The following is an 18,528-nucleotide window of genomic DNA, read 5'->3' on the forward strand; positions in this document are numbered from 1 at the left end:
AGTAGAGATCAGAATGTACTCAGGCTGAAATAGAAATCCTGTACAAAATAAATATTTTTTTAAATTGATAACATCAAAATATTTCTGGCAGGAAATTACAATTACTGCACAAAATTGTACTTTGCGGAGCAGCAATTATGGCTTAGTTTGCCAATAAAACAGTTACAAGTTGCAAAACAAAGTTTTACAGCAGATAGTCTGTAAATGTGTCAAGTTTTCATCGCTTAAACTCATTTCCCATGTTGGCAATGGAGAGGGTGGGCGAGTGGAAACATCATTGGCAGCAATGGTGGAATTTCATAAGATAAGCCCTGCATGAGCAGAAACCCCCAAACTGTCCATCAGCTTCATGGTGTAATGAGGGAGATGCGGCTAGGTTTTCTGTCATTGTTAAAGTTGTAAAATCAGGACCATTGACACATGCAAGTGTGACGTATACAAGGAAGAAATTATCAGAATGGTTGAAGGTACACAAAAATGCTGGAGAAACTCAGCGGGTGCAGCAGCATCTATGGAGCGAAGGAAATAGGCAACGTTTCGGGCCGAAACCCTTCTTCAGAATGGTTTAGTTTAGTTCAGACATAGAGTGCGGAAACAGGCCCTTCGTCCGCACCGAACAGCGCACATTAACGCTATCCTACACATACTAGGGCCAATTTACACTTGGACCAAGCCAATCAACCCACAAACCTGTACGTCTTTGGAGTGTGGGAGGAAACCAAATATATTGGAGAAAACCCGTGCGGTCATGGGGAGAACGTACAAATTCCGTACAGACAGCACCTGTAGTTGGGATCGAACCCAGGTCTCTGGTGCTGCAAGTGCTGGAAGACAGCAACTCTACCGCTACGCCACCATGGCTGCCTTATGGGTTTATACAGTGGGTGGGCAACTGTGAGCAAAGAGGCCCGAGTTCTTTTCAAGAATTTATGCAAAATAGGTACACGGATTAACATTGGGAGGATTTGGTTCCTCCAATATCATGCCATCCGGAGATCCATGGATTGGCTGCAAGGTAGTGGGAAATATTGTATGGTGGGATAATGGTGGAGCAAAGCTACAGTTAAAGGAAAGTGCACTCTTTTCATAGTGTAATGCATGTTCACAAATTCATAAGTTCCAGGGGCAGAATGAGGCCATCAAGTGTACTCTGCCCTTCAATCATGGTTGATCTATCTTTCCCTCTCAACCCCATTCTCTTGCTTTCTCCCCATAACCCCTAATACCAATGCTAATCAAGAATCTGTCAATCTCCGCCTTAAATATATCCATTGGTGGCCTCCGCAGCCGTCTATGTCAATGAATTCCACAAATTCACCACCCTCTGACTAAAGAAATTTCCTCTCATCTCCTTTCCATAACTATGTCCTTTTATTCTGAGGTTATGATCTCTGGTCCTAGATTCTCCCACTATTGGAAACATCCTCTCCACATTCACTCGATCCAGGCTTGTAATAAAACTCTGTCCTAAAACAGCAGCTGGGTCTTTATGCAGGATGCTGCATGCAGGATTAGTCTGCATATTTTAAAATTGATGAAACAGCCTGGTGTTTTAGCTACCTCGTGGTAAGACCATCTGAACGTAACAATGAGTCAGTCATTAGGATTAATGGAACAGGAAACCTGTTCTGAGGTCATTATCTCTGATTTTGACAAGTTCAAAGTGGGGCTGCAGTGGTCCAATTGTGTGAATGATCCTAATGATTGCCTCGATCTCGTGAGGGAATATTGAGAGTCACCATTTAAGAGCCAATAGTTCCTTGCCAACTATCAGCAACGTCAGGCTTACTGTGCAAATGTGGAAACGTTGATATTGCTAGCCGTTGTTTGTGCTATTGTCCAACAATGTGCATTGCTGTTGTAGTGAATGTGTGAATAAGCAGCAGTTTCCCTGCACGTGCATGAGAAATTGCTAGATTGACCCGCAGTTGGTTAAACCTGACGAAAGAAGAATTTTCCATGACTGGGAATGGAGAGCAATATCTACAAGGAGCAACCTTAGCTAAATATATTTTCTTCAATTGTTTTAGTTTTGAACTGGTTTAATTCCTCTTCTTCGGGAGGAGGAGCCATCTTGGGGAACGGCTGCTAACCAGCAGCCGTCCGTTTAATTCTTTTTTTTAAAAAGTTTTTAGTAAGTCTTGTTCTTCGTCTGTTGGAGAAATGGACTTTTTAATGTGGGGGGAAGGAGGTAATTATACTTCTAGGTCCCTACCTGGTCGGTGAGGCAGCTTTTTCTCCGGGCTGCCCCGTCGACCCGTCCTCATGGCCTACCAGCGGGCGTGGAGCGCCGTTTCCTGGCGGGGACCGCCCAGCACCTCGGCTTCATTGGCGGCACAGCGCTGGAGCGCTATCGCCGAGCGGAGCGGGCGATGCCTTGCCTGGGTCGCCGCGCTGGATCGACGCTCTTGAGCTCCGGTGAGCTGTGACTGCCGAGATCAACACCTCGGGGCTGCGGGTCTGCGGAGCGGAGTGGGCAGCGCCGACTCTAACATCGGGAGCCAGGGAGCTCCAACCCGGTGCGTCCCTGTCGGCTTCGGAAACCGCGTTCCCCAGCTAGGAAGCGGCCGTTCCAGGTGGCCCAGCCGCTGTGAGGACTCTCCCGACGCTGGGGCAACACCACCCAGCCAGAACGGCCAGGAACATCTGGCCTCCATAGAGGCAATAGTGGTGGCCTCAATAGGCCTGACTTTGGGTGAACTGGGGATGGGGACTGGACATTGTGCCTTCCCCCACAGTGGTAACCACTGTGGGGGGATGATTTTTTTTGCGTGTAAGTTAATATGTTAGTCTGTGTCCAAGATGGCTGTCGGAAGGGAGAGTGTACGCTGGCACGCTTTAGCTGCCGCTGCTCTCTCTTCACATTGTGTTTTTTGATTTTTTTGTCTTTGGAGCGATTTCTGTCTTTAATTTGTGTATTGGTGATGTCCTTATTATTTATTTTACTCCGACTATATGTTTTTTTCTCTTCTGTTAATTTCTGTAAGGCGTCCTTGAGACTTTGAAAGGCGCCCGAAAATAAAATTTATTATTATTATTATTATTATTATTAAAATTTATTATTATTATTATTATATTTAAAAGTTTTACAAGTATGTTTAATTTTATATTTAAAGGTACTATTTACATATTTCCTTACAACGTAGAATGGCCTAATTCTTCTCCTATCACATGAACTTATGAACATGAATTAATTTTCCTTGTGACCTATTCTCTTAAATGCCTCTCGGATTATATCACTCAACTCTCCCTGGGGCAATTTACAGTGGCAAACTCGACAGAGCATTAGAGGAACCTGGGTCATTGGAGTGCGATGTAGCAGCTCTGTGACTTTTTAACATTTTTTAATAGATTAAAAATGTTCTCGGTTTTTGAATATATCTGAATGCTACACCACTCTGTACTTCTACAGTAAATTAAGGAAGTTTGGCAACTCTCCAACAACTCTTACCAACTTCTACAGATTCACTGTAGAAAGCATCCGATTGGGATGTATCACAGCTTGGTTTGGCAACTGTACTTGTCCAAATCTGCAAACAATTGCAGAGCGTGGTGGATGTAGACTAATCCATCAAACAGCCAGCCTCCCATGCACACCTCACACTGCCTTGGAAAAGCAGCACACATAATCAAAAACCATTTGCACCACAGTCATTTCCTCCTCTCCCCTCTCTCATTGGGCAAAAGATACAGAAGTAGAGAGGGATTTTGGCACCCAGGTCCATAGGTCCCTGAAAGTAGCAAAACAAATAGATGGAATAGTGAGTATGCTTGTATTCATTGAGTATAACATCCACTTATAGGGTATAAGAGTAGGAAGTCATGTTGCATCTGTATTTGGAGTATTGTGTACGTTCTCGTCTTCCCATTATAGGAAGGATTTGGAGCAGGCGCAGAAGGGATTAACCATCTCCAAATCCTCCACCTTGTAATGGGGAGGAATTACAGGAAGAACGCTGTCTGGATTAGGGAGTATTAGCTACAAGGAGTGATTGGACAAACGAGGATTGTTTTCTCTAGAGTACTGGAAGTTGATAGGAGACCTGATAGAAGTATACAAATATATGAGAGGCGTAGATAGGGTAGACATTCAGAACTTTTTATTCCTAGGGTGTCAATATCAAAGATGAGGGCATGGCTTGAAGGAAAAAGGGGCAAAGTTTAAAGGAGATGTGTGGAGCAAGTTTATTTTTACACACTGGGTGGTGGGGAGCCTGCAATGTAATTCCAGCAGTGGTGGTGGCAATAGTGACTTTTAGGAGGTTTTTTGGATAATCACTTGGATATGTGGAGAATGAGCAATATGGATCATGTGCAAACAGATGAGATTAGTTTAACTTGGCCAAATGGCCTGTTCCTTATAACCATATAACCATATATAACCATATAACAATTACAGCACGGAAACAGGCCATCTCGGCCCCCTACAAGTCCGTGCCGAACAAATTTTTTTTCCCCTTAGTCCCACCTGCCTGCACTCATACCATAACCCTCCATCCCCTTCTCATCCATATGCCTATCCAATTTATGTTCCTGTGTTGTATGTTTTAAAAACACATACCACCCGCTTCTTTCACACTGTTGTCAAACTACTGAATGGTCCTCTCATAAACTAAAGGTGTAGTCTCAATCCCCAAACCTACCTCACTGCTGCTCTTGCACTTAAACAGAACCTGCACTTTCTCTGTAATTGTAATGCTGCAAAGCCTCAACACTAATTCTGCACTCTGGAATTTTCTCTTTGCACAACCTGTTGTACCTGCATATGGCTTGATTGTACTTGTGCATAGTATGATTTGACTGGGTAGCACGCAAACAAAGTATTTCATCACCGCTCCATACATATGACGATAATAAACCAATACCATTGCAGAAATATGTACAATTTTTGATGGGCTTTAAAGTTGAGCTTAGTTTAAAAAAAAAATCATTTTATCTTGGATCAGTTTGTCTGACCTGCGATGGAACATTTACATGCACATGCCTTTCCCATTCCATAGGACCCTACCCGTGAGGAATGGTTATGCTGACACTAGAAAATCCAAGGAAGTTGAGCCTAGAATCAGTAGCAAATATTGTATGTGTATCTAGTCGCCAAGAGGAAATTATGTGCCACTGTTATGAAATACAGTAGGACTGTTATATTTAACAGTAGTTTGAAACTGTTGATACTTATTAAACATATTTAATCGCAAATAATGTTTTCCATGCACTTTAGTGTGATTCATGTTTGAGGTTGTTGAGGTAACTGATGATAGATTCAAGGCTTCATTGGGTATATTTGCATTGGTTTCTCTGAGGTCTGTTTTATGAATTTTGACCTGGCATGTATATTCTGGTTACAGTATTTCTCGTGTTATCCAGTTTGATTCAATTCCCATATTTTTCAAAAATGTTATTTTTGATGCCTTTGTCCTTTCCAATTACGTCCCCATTTGGGTTAATTTCTGGCCTGAGTTCCTGATAAATTGTCTGTGTGAGTCCCAATCTCTATTTCATTCAGATAGTTAGCAATCAAATCTCCTCCGAGTGACTTGATCTGCAATCTGTTCTTGGATAGCTTCGGGCATGAGATTGGCTGATACTCCCGTGCAGTATTGAGGGACCGTTGCTGTCTTGGTGGTGCTTTCTTTCAGATCATATGCTTTGCCGAGGCCTAATCAAGTGATTTAAGTGGATGTTAAAGCAGCACATAGAATTCTAATATCCTGGCTAATATTTCTTCCCCAACCAACTTCATTATATATTCCATGGCAAAAACGTCTGTGGATGATGAAAATTTGTTATAGAAACCAGAATTGCTGTTCAGGCAATATTTACGGAGAGAGAAATAGTCATTCAATGGAACTGTTAGCTGTGTACTTCCCTTTAGAGATGCTGGTCGATTGGCCGAGTGTTTCCAGCATCGTCAATTCTGTTGTCTGAACTTAACAGGTGAAGTTTCTTGGTCATATGCTGCTTTGCAGAATTCCCGACAGATCTATTTTAAATTTAGTTTAGAGGTACAGAGTGGAAACAGGCCCTTCGACCCACCGAGTCCATGCTGACCAGTGATCCCCGTACACTAACACAAGCCTACACGCTAGATACAATTCACAATTTTTACTGAAGCCAATTAACCTACAAACCTGTACATGTTTGAAATGTGGGAGGAAACTGGAGAAAAGCCACGTGGTCAAGGGGTGAACATGCAAACTCCATACAGACAGCACCCGTAGTCAGGATCAAATGCAATGAGACAATATATCAATTGAATATTAGATAGAGAACTCACATGATAAAAGTATCACAAAATCAAGATGATCTAAAATTACCCCTTGGTTCCTGATTTCCAGTCTTTTTTGTGGAGACCCATTGTGCATGCTGGTCAGTCTGCAGTGTGATGAGTAACCTCTTCATATCACTCCTCAATTCATTGTTCACTAGTTTGAATCCTCTTATTGCAGTAGGATGTTGTGCTTTGCATTCACCTTTTAAATCAATTGCCTCTCTATGGGATTGAAAAAGCTGAAGGTTCTTCAGTGATTCCTCATAATTTTGATGCAGTGATCAGTCTTGTGCTCTTCCCTGCACTGCCTGTAGGATTTGAATGTACTCTTTGTGGAATGGGATTTGACTAGAGCATTATACAGTTTAATCAGTAGTTTCTTTGACTTGGACTTTCCTATGGCTATATGTGTTCTGAGGTTTATTTACTTAGTTAATTGCTGCTGTGTGGTGATTTGACACATTGAGCATCAAGTCTGTAATTATCCTCAAATCATTTTCAACTTTATCCTCAGCCACTTTGAAAAAAAATAATGGATTAAAATGCCCCTCCTGGTTTGGTATTATCTCCAAATTTGGTCAGTTTTCAATAAGTTTCTGCATCCAAAATATTAATATCACTCTAGAACAGTGCAGGTCCAAACACCAATTTCTCAGCCCTCCATTCAGTACCTCCCACCATTCTGAAACCATTTTCTTGTGATAAGTACATCCTGCTTACTGTCCTCAGCAAATTCTGTATCCATCCTCATTGTTTTAATTCTAACAGATTTGCATGCAGCATGTTGTCAGAAGGATCACACAAAACATATTGCAGGGTCTTCTGAATTCTGTTTGAAAAATTGAATCCTCAAAGAATAACATCCAGACAGTAATTTTTTTTCCTTCCTGTATCTGTATCAGCTTTCAGTTTTATATTCTACGTGGTAGTCTCTGCCAAGTGTAAATCATTTTTAAGTACATCCTAATGCTAGTTTAGATTCACCTTTCTGCATTTTCCTAATTCCACTACGAAACTGGGCTCATAATCTGGAATGAAATTCAAGTGGTGTACTAGCACAGGAGTCATCTTTCAGATTAAATGTTAAACTAATTCCTCACTGGCCAGCCCAGTTGGACGAACAAAATTCCATAGCGTTAGTTGAGCAGATCCCATGGCAAACCTTCGCTCTTCACCATCAAAACTGTTCACGTAATTAGTCACATTATCAGCTCGCGTGATCTTACGGTGGACCATTTGGTCCCAGCGTGGACACAAAATGCTGGAGTAACTCAGCGGGCCAGGCAGCATCTCTAGAGAGAAGGAATGGGTGATGTTTCGAGACAAGACCCTTCTTCAGAGGAAGACCTTGACGTCACCTATTCCTTCTCTCCTGAGATGATGCCTATCCCGCGGAGTTTCTCCAGCATTTTGTGTCTATCTTTGGTATAAACCAGCATCTGCGGTTCTTTCTTACACATTTGGTCACAGGGTCTTGTTGAATTTGTTTATATTGGCAACTTTGACACCAAAGAGTCCCCTCAGCGATGCTCCGTTTTATCCTCATAGTCATCTGATGAATGGCTGCATTTTGTGTGTCTTCCTTGCATTGTCTCCTTGAATATCTCCCTTTACCGCCTACTGAGAAAGTAAACTCTCCACTGCCAGTATTACTAGGTCGCAGATTTTATTGCATCTTTACACAGCTGTTGCAAAATTCCAATTACTGGAAATGTCACATTTTTGAACTAATTCTTTATCTAATGGGTGTTCGTATGACCAGGACTTGAGAATGTCTTTTTTTTTCATCTGCCTATGCTTGAGACATGCAGAGTAAGAAAGAGATAAATCTAAATGTTGAAAACTTTGGACTTTTTTTCCCCTCAATTACTAGTGCTATGAAGCACAAATAGTTTATACATCAAGCCAGCTGTATTTCTAAAGAGCTAATCTATTTCTCCTTTGACCAGAGGGAAAGAAATCATTATTACATGATTAGTGGCTTTAGATAGGCAAAAAGCAGCAGTAGCAAGCAAGGCAGCGAGGATGAGTTGTATTAATTACCTAACACTCGCTGGCAAGATAATTTTATCAGCGATTTGCCCACTGGAAAGTTGCAGCTTTTGATAAAAGCTGATAAGTCCTTAGTTACATCAAAACATTGGGGAGAGGGGCAGTGTCAAATGAAATGCATCTCATCAGCTTTTCAGTGACAAACCAAATTCATTCTTCATGTAATTGATAACGGACTCAGCCAATTATTTCACACATTACAATACACAGAGGTCCCTTTTACAGGTTTTGTGCTGCTGTAATTAGCTATGCTAATATCTCCTTTATTGGCCCTAATATTGCTCAACACCTTTTGCCATCCTGAAACCCACCAGAGCCTCATGGCCTGTCAGGATAGCTGATTATTGAGAAGGATAGCTTTAATCAAACATAATTGCAGTTAATTTTTCTCTCCTGCTCTCGTTTGCCAGCGACTAATGCCATAGACTCGTTGATATTCCATTAAATTACAATTAAACAGGCTGCTTTGTTTCTGATAGTCTGAACAACACCACAAAGTTCTGTAGCCATTTAAGAGTGCTGTTTAGTAATAATTGCTTCCACACTCACAAAGGAGCAATTTACACAATACCCATGTAGAATTTAAACAGCACATAATGTAATGGATATTACACTTGAGTCTAACACTACAATTAAAATGATTTTCATCAGATAAGGAAAGAGCTCTTGCTAATCAACTTCATAAAAGTAAAAATAAATGAACCAATTCATAGTTCAAACATGCATCAATTGAAGTGGCTGTGAAAATGACATGGAAAGACCAAACCTTTAGCTATTTGAATTAATGTTATTTATATCATTAACATGGTTCATACACAAGTCATAAGCCATTTAGAACATCAAAGAATCATGGGGTAGTATTTGTGTAAACAGTGGCCTATGGAGGTATAGAAGCTAGTCTTTGTAGGTTCAATATCTATAGATGATATTTTTAATACATATGGTGGACTTACCCAGCATTTATTGTATAGGAAGGAACTGCAGATGCTGGTTTAAACCAAAGATAGACACAAAAAGCTGTGGCAACTCAGTGGGTCAGACAGCATCTCTGCGAAGGATCTGAAGAAGGGTCTCAACCCGAAATGTCACCTATTCCTTTTCTCCAGAGATGCAGTCTGACTCGCTCAGTTACTCCAGCTTTTTGTGTCCAGCATTTATTAAATTCAATAAAAAAACTCACTTCTACCAGTTAAATACTTAAATTTCACACTTGATTGTCATTTCTATCTGCAATTAAAAATTGTAAAACATTTCCCATTCTTGTTGTTAATAGTCCAAATTGTAACTTTGATATTAATTAATATTATGTTAATCCTAAATGAATAGTACTCAGGAACATTGGTGTGTTGGAAGGACCGGTTTAAAGCATTGAACGTTGGAATGGAGTTTGTCAAATAAGTTATTAGGCAATAAAAACAAACAAACAAGAAAGTCAAAGATTGCATATTGTGCCCATTTCCAGTCCCGTATTGTTTTGCAGGGATAGCAGATCAGTCTGAACTAGAGCTACCGACAAGCCAGGGAGTAGCAGAAGTAAATAAAGCCTATATTTCAAGCTTGATTTACTCTAAAACCTACTGTGAAAGATTATGACTCTTTAGGGAAATAAACACAGGGTCAGAGAATTAGTGTACATAATGGTCATTTTGATAATGGGCTAACCGATAGAACCTTAAACATACTGTACACAATTAGGCATAATGCACTAATGACAACATGGGATTTTTATCACCTCACTGTAATCAGCAAATCTGTGTTTGGCAGTAATAAAGGAGTTTATTGGTGCTGAAGTCAAAGATTTTCTGCCACACAAAAAGATTTTTTTGTTGCTTTCATCGCAATCACAGACATCCTTTACGTGGCGATGACTGGAAACACTAATTCACACAGGCTGTCAGATATCACCTATGAATTTCCTGTTCCAAGGGTAAAAGAGCAAGTGACTAGTCATACCTTTTGACTTCCTGATGTCTTGCACAGCCAATACCCCCTAAGAGACCAGCACCTTATGCCCAAGCTGTCTTACTACATTCATGCCTGACTGTTTTAGATCAAAAAAGTTACAGGCATGTTAAAGGCTGTACAGACGCTACACAGGCTATAACTCAGAGAACATTTTCAGTTTCCACAAGTTAATATTGACATTGTTAAAGTAAGTCAAAACTGAGGAATACCTGTGTAGTTTTTGTACTGGATTCCCATAAATAGGAATATTGTGTTCAATTTATGGTCTTTATGAAACGATACAAGAATGTTCAGTGTCCGACTGTGGAAAAGCCATGATCACTTTAAATATAGCAATGCCATGGTATAATAGTTGTCAATGTACCTGTACAGAAGGCTTGACTCATGTATTTGTCAGTCGATGCACTGTGTACACCACACGGTGGTTCATTCTCACACCTTGAGAGTGAATCACTGTGTTGCGTGCACAGTTTGCCGAAACTTCAAAGGCGAACAATATATATATTTTTTTCAAAAATTCTTCGAGAGACAAACAATACTTGAAATTAAATAAAATACTCAGTTGCGTTGTTAGATGTAGAATATGGCAGGTGAAAAGGAACATTTGCTGATGAACTGTCTTCATCCAGTCCCTCACAGATGACATTTGTTCAGAAGATTAGCCAGGTTGTAATGTGCAGCGTAATTGCCCTGTGTGTATGTCCCCGAAGTGAAACCTAATTGCTTGACAGGCCCATAACTTTGCTGTATGCTCTCACCTTGTTAGGTCCTATTCTGATGTAGTTAAAATGAAGCATGGCCGCAGGTGTGTGTAATTTACCTGGGTATTGACTTTGCCTGGTTTAATTGCAGAGTGGTTGTTAGTAAAAATTGGTGGGTGGAATATCAAGTGACTTATGTTGATGGCAGATGTGCGTGGAAGGGAATCTGTGAACAATATATTAATGAATAATAAAAGGTATATTACAAAGGCAGCAAATTACATGAGCCTTGCATACTAATGTTAGATTTCTGTTCTTTATGATGATCTTATTTATTCACCCGTCAGTAAAAGTAGCCATTCGTCTCATGGATTTTTAATATTTGTTCTGTATTTAATTTTAGATTCTTCTTAAAGTTTTTCCTCAAGTGCAATCAGAACTGCTTGAAGAATGCAGGAAATCCGAGAGACATGCGTAGATTCCAGGTAAATAAAAGCAACATAAATGCAAGTTTAACAGCTTCTTATCTTTTGGGAGCTTATTTTTCAGCTACGGGAGGCAGTCGGGGACTAAAATATCTGTTACTTAGTGTTATATTGTCAGTCTACATTTTTTTAAAAACCCGCATATTTATGTATTTAATTTCTCCCCTCTTTAGACCGCCCCATGCCATGCACTATTTCCTGACTGAAAGGCTGGACAAGTAACCTGCTCGCAGGGCTCTGGCAATGACCGTGTGTATTCAGCTATGAGAAGGTACAAGGAGACTGGCTCGGGTTAACACACCTGCCGATTTTCCTTACCTCCACCTAGTACCTCCCAAAAGGTCCCGCAGAGAACAGGAAGTCTGTGTGGAGAATCACAGGCGCAAACCCACATTCTATGATTCTCTAACAGAGTACGTTCCTGCATGCTGTACCATTTGGACACGCTGTAAAAAAAATAGTTTAAAAATGATTAGTTAGTTTTAAAATAATGCAGGGTTATTTAATCAATCCTGCCAGCGATTACTAAAAGCCTGTTTAATTTAAAACACACTCCTTCATGACAAGCTTTCAATAAAAACAAAATAATAAATTCAATTCAAATTATTTGCTCTTGATTAAATCAGTTCTAAATTCATTTGTCCAACTAATAATGCCATTAATATAGATTCTCTACTTAATAAATGGACGTACCTTTAGTCTTCAAGGTAGATTTATAACAGCTAGTCCTTGGACCAACATAGAAGAATGCTGAAGATTAGTGTACAATAGATTATGCACTTAAATGGCAAGAAAGCCTTAAAATAGAAAAAATATATTTTTGTTTTTATACCAGAATTTGGATTTTTGCCTTGTCTTAATTTAAACTCAAATGATCGCTCTTTGCCAAAACTAATTTTGTGAGTGGGTACTCTGGTCATGGTCTTCAGTTAGTTAATATTTCCCAATGAATATTAATGCAGCAGTTTTTTCTCCCATACATAAAACTCACTTGTTCATTTAACTATTTAAATTATTAGGTGGGGTCTTTGTATTGTTTGCTCAAAGAGCTACAAAATAGTTACAAAATATGAAAACAGTTGCTTTGTACCTAATGCAATTTCTACATTTCTTACAGGAAAAAGCAACTATTTAGAGAAAATGTGGATTGAATAAGCACATTATCATTTTAAATCACATTTTTGTTTTCATTTATCTTAATTCTGCACCGATGTAAGATCCAAAAAGGCAGCATGGTTAACAGAATGAAAATTGTTTCCGGAGTAGAAAGATGAAGGTGCATGGTTAGAAGGCTAGCATGCTTCCTTTATAACTGATAGTAAGCTGTGAATTCTGTTCTGTGATTATGGTGTTAAGAAACATAACTATTGTTAACAACGAATGGAAGACTCCCACCTTCAAGAATCACCAAATATATTCACCAAAGACTGAACAGAAGAATTTTATAATGGGGGGAAAAAAATTCACGCTGCAAAAATACAGTAGTGTTTCCATTTTTCATGCATCTCGGTTATGTGGCATTGGTGATATTGATCCATTGATGTGGAGCAGAAGGTCAAACCTAGAATGAGTGGACATGTCCTCTTTGTCTCACTGATGACTAAAAGAAGCATCCGTCACCAGTGATCTTGTGGTCGACAGTAGAAGCACTAGTCACTAGAAGGACTTTCTTGGGTCTCTTCGGCTAATCTCCCTGCCTCTCAGAAGGTTTAACTGGACTTAACGTGGTGTCAAATGCCAGGCAATTCATTTTGCTGATTTGGCTGCCTCAGCACCTTTCTTGAGGTGCACTGCAGGAGTGTGAAGGAAAGTCTTCTTCTGTGCTTTATGCTGAATTGCATATTATTCTTCAGTAAATGGCCAATATAAGGTGACATATCAAACATGGTTGGGGTTGGTCCTCTGGTTTTTTATTCATGTCGTGTATTTCAGTCTTTTTAAAAAATAATTGCTATCAGAAACCAAATCTTATTCTACATTACAATATAATGTAGGAAAAAGACATTTTGATTACTTTGTTTTGCCATGTGTTTTAAATGATCGCATATTTGGCACATGATATCGACATTATATTCATGATGCCAAATTCATTACTATATGGTTGTTTTATTATCTGAAGAGGCAACAAACACTAAGTAGTGTATGAATGAATTGCAGATGCTGGTTTACGCCGAAGATAGTCACAAAGTGCTGGAGTAACTTGGCGGGGATAGGCAGCATCTCTGGAGAGAAGGAATGGGTGACATTTTGGGTGAAGAAGGGTCTCGACCCGAAACGTCACCCATTCCTTCCCTCCAGAGATGCTGCCTCTCCCGCTGAGTTACTCCAGCATTTTGTGGCTATTCAGGCGAAACGGGCAAGGGCCACATTGGTGTACTGGTGAGATCAGGAGAAGTGGTATTTTACGCATAAACTAAATCCATGAAAAGTTTTTAAAAAGCTTCCAAGAATCACAACTATATAAAAAATGTTTGTGCATATTGATTTACATAACTCCTGTCACCAACTGCTCCTTCCAATAATGCAATCATTATTTACACTGCAGTCAGGACATTCCTGTGCTTACTCCATGCCAATCCCAGGTTCGGAAGTTTGACCCTAACACAATGTACAGGCTTTATTGCTTGAGAGACGTGATTGAAACATTTGGTGTTCATCTCATTTAGGTGGTTAGAACTCGATGTTCTTACTTGAACAACACGTGGCACTTTCACATTTTAGGGGCACATCTTAATGTGTAGGATTAAAATGATATGTTACGATAATCATTTAAAAAAAAAACCCTTTGCAAGTCAACGTCAATTCAATGCATAATTAAGCAGATTGTATATGCAAAAACAAAAATTCATTTCACGAGACCAGTGCTTTGCATTTCATTGGAAACTTTAAACCGAGCGATGGGACTTTCAAAATAAACCTTGCAGAAGCAATTCTAGCATTAAAGCAGGGTCATGCATTTTGTATGCTCTCCCTTGCTATGAAGCAGCTGGATGCCAGAGAAGTCTCTATCCATCATGCATCCAATGGCCAGTCCCTGAACCTGGGTGCAGAATAAAACTCTTTCACTCAAAAAAGGAAATTCCATTGACATACCAAGCCCAATCACCATCAAAATGAACTTGAGGGAGGCTTATTTTACACTGATTGAAAACACTCTCACCATTCATATTCAGCCCTTTCTTTTCAGATGCAAAAAAGTTCATTATTAGTGATTAAAAGCAAGTGGAAAATTGACCTGGGATAATTTACCAAGGGAAAGCAGGAAAGCCTCCTGATTTATTAAAGAGTTTGTGGTAATTTCAGAACCCTTGCCTCCTTTCATGTGGACCCATTCTCAAGTGAGGTAATTCTAATTAGATAAACTAGTTAATCAATATATCAATAGATCAATGAAAACAGCAACTATTTAAATGAGTAGCTTGAGGGGTGTTTTAGGACCTGATAATGGTGAGTAGAATTTCTCATGAATTGCATTCATTTGTTAACATAATAGGCAGATTAAATTGTAATTAGTGTGGCGGGTTTTTAAGAGACACAATTATAAGAGAAAGCTTTTACAGAGCCTGCATGAATGACAGGTATTTATAGTGACTACATAAACTGTTCTTGAAAGGAGCATCTTTATTCTGGCACCACTCCATGCTCTCTGCAAAGACAGTTTCATTTAACGGTAAAATAAGGCCCCTAGTATTTATTTTCAGCTCATTAAGGTGTCAGCACTTTTGCAGACTTTTTGCACAATCCCCTAACTATCCCCTAACTGGTGTGTTCTTTATTCCCAGGTTGTTATATCAACAACAGTTAATGTTGATGGCCACGTGCTGGCTGTCTCAGACAACATGTTTGTACACAACAACTCTAAGCATGGAAGGCGGGCTCGCCGTCTTGATCCTTCAGAAGGTACGGCCACTTCCTATCTGGAAAATGGTAGGCACACACATTTTGCATTGTCTTATGATTTGCGGAAGCTTTTTCTTCCCATTAGATTTTACATTCCTATTCTTTCGGTGATACAGCCTTCAAGTTACGTTTCCTTCCAATGTATTTTCCATTCAGTTGGTCAACCAATATCCTTGGCACTTCAACTCCCCCCCTCCAATTCCGAATCTGACCTTTCTGTCCTGGGCCTCCTCCATGGGCAGAGTGAGTCCCACTGTACATTGGAGGAGCAGCACCTCATATTTTGCTTGGGTAGTTTATACCCCAGTGGTATGAACATTGACCTCCAATTTCAGGTAGTCCTTGCTTTCTCCCTCTTTCTCCTCCCCTTCCCAGCTCTCTCACAGCCCACTGTCTCTGTCTCTTCCCATCCTATCATCAGTGTGAAGAATGGTCTCGACCCAAAACGTCACCCATTTCTTCGCTCCATAGATGCTGCCTCACCCGCTGAGTTTCTCCAGCATTTTTGTCTACCTTCGATTGTTCCAGCATCTGCAGTTCCTTGGTTTTCCTGTTCCCTAAATTTCATTTATTTGTTCACATTTGTCGCATACCTTTCCAGTGAAACCACATCATCATCAGTTTCTCTGGAAGAGATCACTTTTATTTTGCTGTCAGTTTTCGCCATTGTTTTTATTCTTCTCTGGCACCTGCCTCACTCTGGTCAGCAACACAGAACTCCACTGGCAGGTTTGATCTGTAACTTACAATTATGGTAAAAAGTTTTTAAAAATGATCAAATGTGTAAAGAATTTACTGTGAGCTCAGTTTCCTGTTTGCTGGGCCCTACTGCTACGGACAAAAATCTGTGTTTGGCGCGCAAGTAAAAAAGCAACAGCACAAAACATTTGTTTTCTTCTGACCGATTATATGTGACTGACAGAGAGTGCCCAGATCCTTGATGAAGTGAAGGTGGAGTGCGAGGGCAAGGTCCCTTTGAATCCAAAGAATTGCTGAAATCTGGAATGCTGAACTAAAACTGAGTCACTGCCAAGTCCAGTCACAGCACATTTGCTGGGAACCGCAGTGCAACAGGAAGTTCATGTTCGATTGGAGAAAAATGTACTTATCGAACTAACTTGATAAATGTTGTGGGTTTTTAGGGTTTGGAGAGGGGGAGGAAAATGCATCCAAAAACAGCAGACAAATATCTCAATGTTTTAAGCATGATAATAAAAAAATGAGTCATGTTCTCTGGAACATAACCAAATGCTGTGTTCATTTGAGGCTGAGCTGCAGCATTCAACATTAATAAATTCACTTCTCGCAACTACAACAGCAAAATAAAGACAAGGAGCTGGTGATGTGGTTTCACTTGATAGCAATGCATGATGTACAAAATCAAATATTTTGCAGAGCAATAAAGTGGTCCACTTTGTTCTGAGTCCAGGAGATTCTGAGGCTATGTTGAGTTATATAGAATAAGTTGATCTCAAGCAGAACAGCGGTGAGGACACTGTTGCTGGGTTTAGATCATAAGATCACAAATGGTAGGAGTAGAATTAGGCCATTCAGCCCATCAAGTCTACTCCGCCATTCAAGCATGGCTGATCCATCTCTCCCTTCTAACCCCATTCTCCTGCCTTCTCCCCATAACCTCCGACACCCGTACCCGGTTTAAACATAGCTGGGGTAGAGAAAGTTTAAAACATTTGTCTTTTTGTGTCCTTTCACGTCATGTCTGCTGTGTGTGCATCATTTGGGGCTCGTGTAATGCTGAAATGTTATTAAAAAAAACAAAAAACACGTGATAATATTCCCTGCCTGCGATCATATGGGAAGAATGGTTACTTGGTGTGGCATCAGAACCATGCCAAGCACAGTGGGAACCCTATCTTTACCTTACTGCAGTGCCTATGAAGATCAGATTTTGCAAGGCAAAGCAGAGAAGAAAGTTGAAATTTTTTGATCAGATAAATATATTTATTAATTCATTCAAATAAATGTAATTCAAGTTGCTTGCCACCATGATTTAATCAAACCTAAAGTAAATCCCTTCATCTATCATAAATAGTTTTTCAAAGTTAACTCTAACAAACAAATGCATTAAGTTATTTGCCTCAAGATTCATCTGTTGGTTGTGCCAAGCACAACACATCTGCTTGCACTTTGAATCTGAAATCTGCAGGGGCAGGGTACAATGTACTGTCACCATTGTGTACTGTGTTGGGCAGTAGCACTACTGATGAGAGATGAATTTCTAGGCAATTATATCTGATGACGTATTGTTTATCTGGTTTGTATCCACTGATGTAGGTGTGGGTTTTGCCCAGCAACCGAATATTAATGAGAACTTCTCAATTAAAAAAAAAAGATGAATCCTATACCCAGTTCTACTCTTCTCCAGAGATGGAACTAGTTATTTTATGGGTTATAGCCACTATGTTTACTGCTCAGATCCTAGGTCATTTGACAAAACTATCAACAGTAACCAAAGTAAAACGCTAAACTATTGTAAAAAGTAAGAAATGCACAATTCAATCTTGGAAAATTGAATCAAATCAAGTACTACTTTTTCCTACGATAGTGGTACAGTGCAAATTAAAAAATATTTCTTCACTATTGCTTGTTAATTCCAGTCACACAACCCTTTGTACAAATTTAACTGCCTAATAATAAGCATAGTTCCTGCCATTATAATTTAACTCTATCCTGCCAGCTTTTGTGCCAATAAACTACCAAATGAGGGAATTGCTAAAATTCGTCCCATACCAAACCCTGGGCGGTTTGCAAAATTAAAAAAATTGCATGAATTGCCCATGTCAAGCAGGATATTCAGTTAATAAACATAATTCCATTACCAGCACATGGGGGAATATTTTCTGCTTGGAGGAGACAAGACTATACGCTTTGAATTAGCAACACTTTTTTAAAAACAGGAAGTGCTCTGTGAAAACTGCAGATACGTGTCTTGAGTTCAGCTTCTCTTCGCTAACACCTCATTATCCAATCATCTAATATTCACCAGCAGTATATACACACACTCACAGGCTGTTTCCAAGAGAACTAATTCCCCCTGCTGTTGCCGCTGGTGCTCTTGCTGCAGCTACAGAAGCCTGCCATTGACTTCTCCCGAGCCCACATCTACGGTTGCCGGAGACAGCTGGGTGGGGTGGTG

The 18,528-nt window shown here is 39.9% G+C and overlaps 1 protein-coding gene across 10 annotated transcripts in view; it reads left to right on the forward strand.

Moving 5' to 3' along the window:
* The window catches only part of ebf3a (EBF transcription factor 3a), a 130,938-nt gene that overhangs the window by 79,601 nt on the left and 32,809 nt on the right, over window positions 1-18,528 (forward strand). For 7 of the 10 annotated variants that reach the window (XM_055646674.1, XM_055646675.1, XM_055646680.1 and 4 more), the window contains 2 exons: window positions 11,390-11,471; window positions 15,254-15,398. In XM_055646674.1, coding sequence (XP_055502649.1) covers window positions 11,390-11,471; window positions 15,254-15,398 — 227 coding nt within the window. The remainder of the gene's footprint in view (window positions 1-11,389; window positions 11,472-15,253; window positions 15,399-18,528) is intronic. The other 3 variants (XM_055646676.1, XM_055646682.1, XM_055646679.1) reach the window with 1 other exon arrangement.

The sequence above is a fragment of the Leucoraja erinacea genome, chromosome 15 (assembly GCF_028641065.1).
Source record: "Leucoraja erinacea ecotype New England chromosome 15, Leri_hhj_1, whole genome shotgun sequence".
Taxonomy (NCBI): domain Eukaryota; kingdom Metazoa; phylum Chordata; class Chondrichthyes; order Rajiformes; family Rajidae; genus Leucoraja; species Leucoraja erinaceus.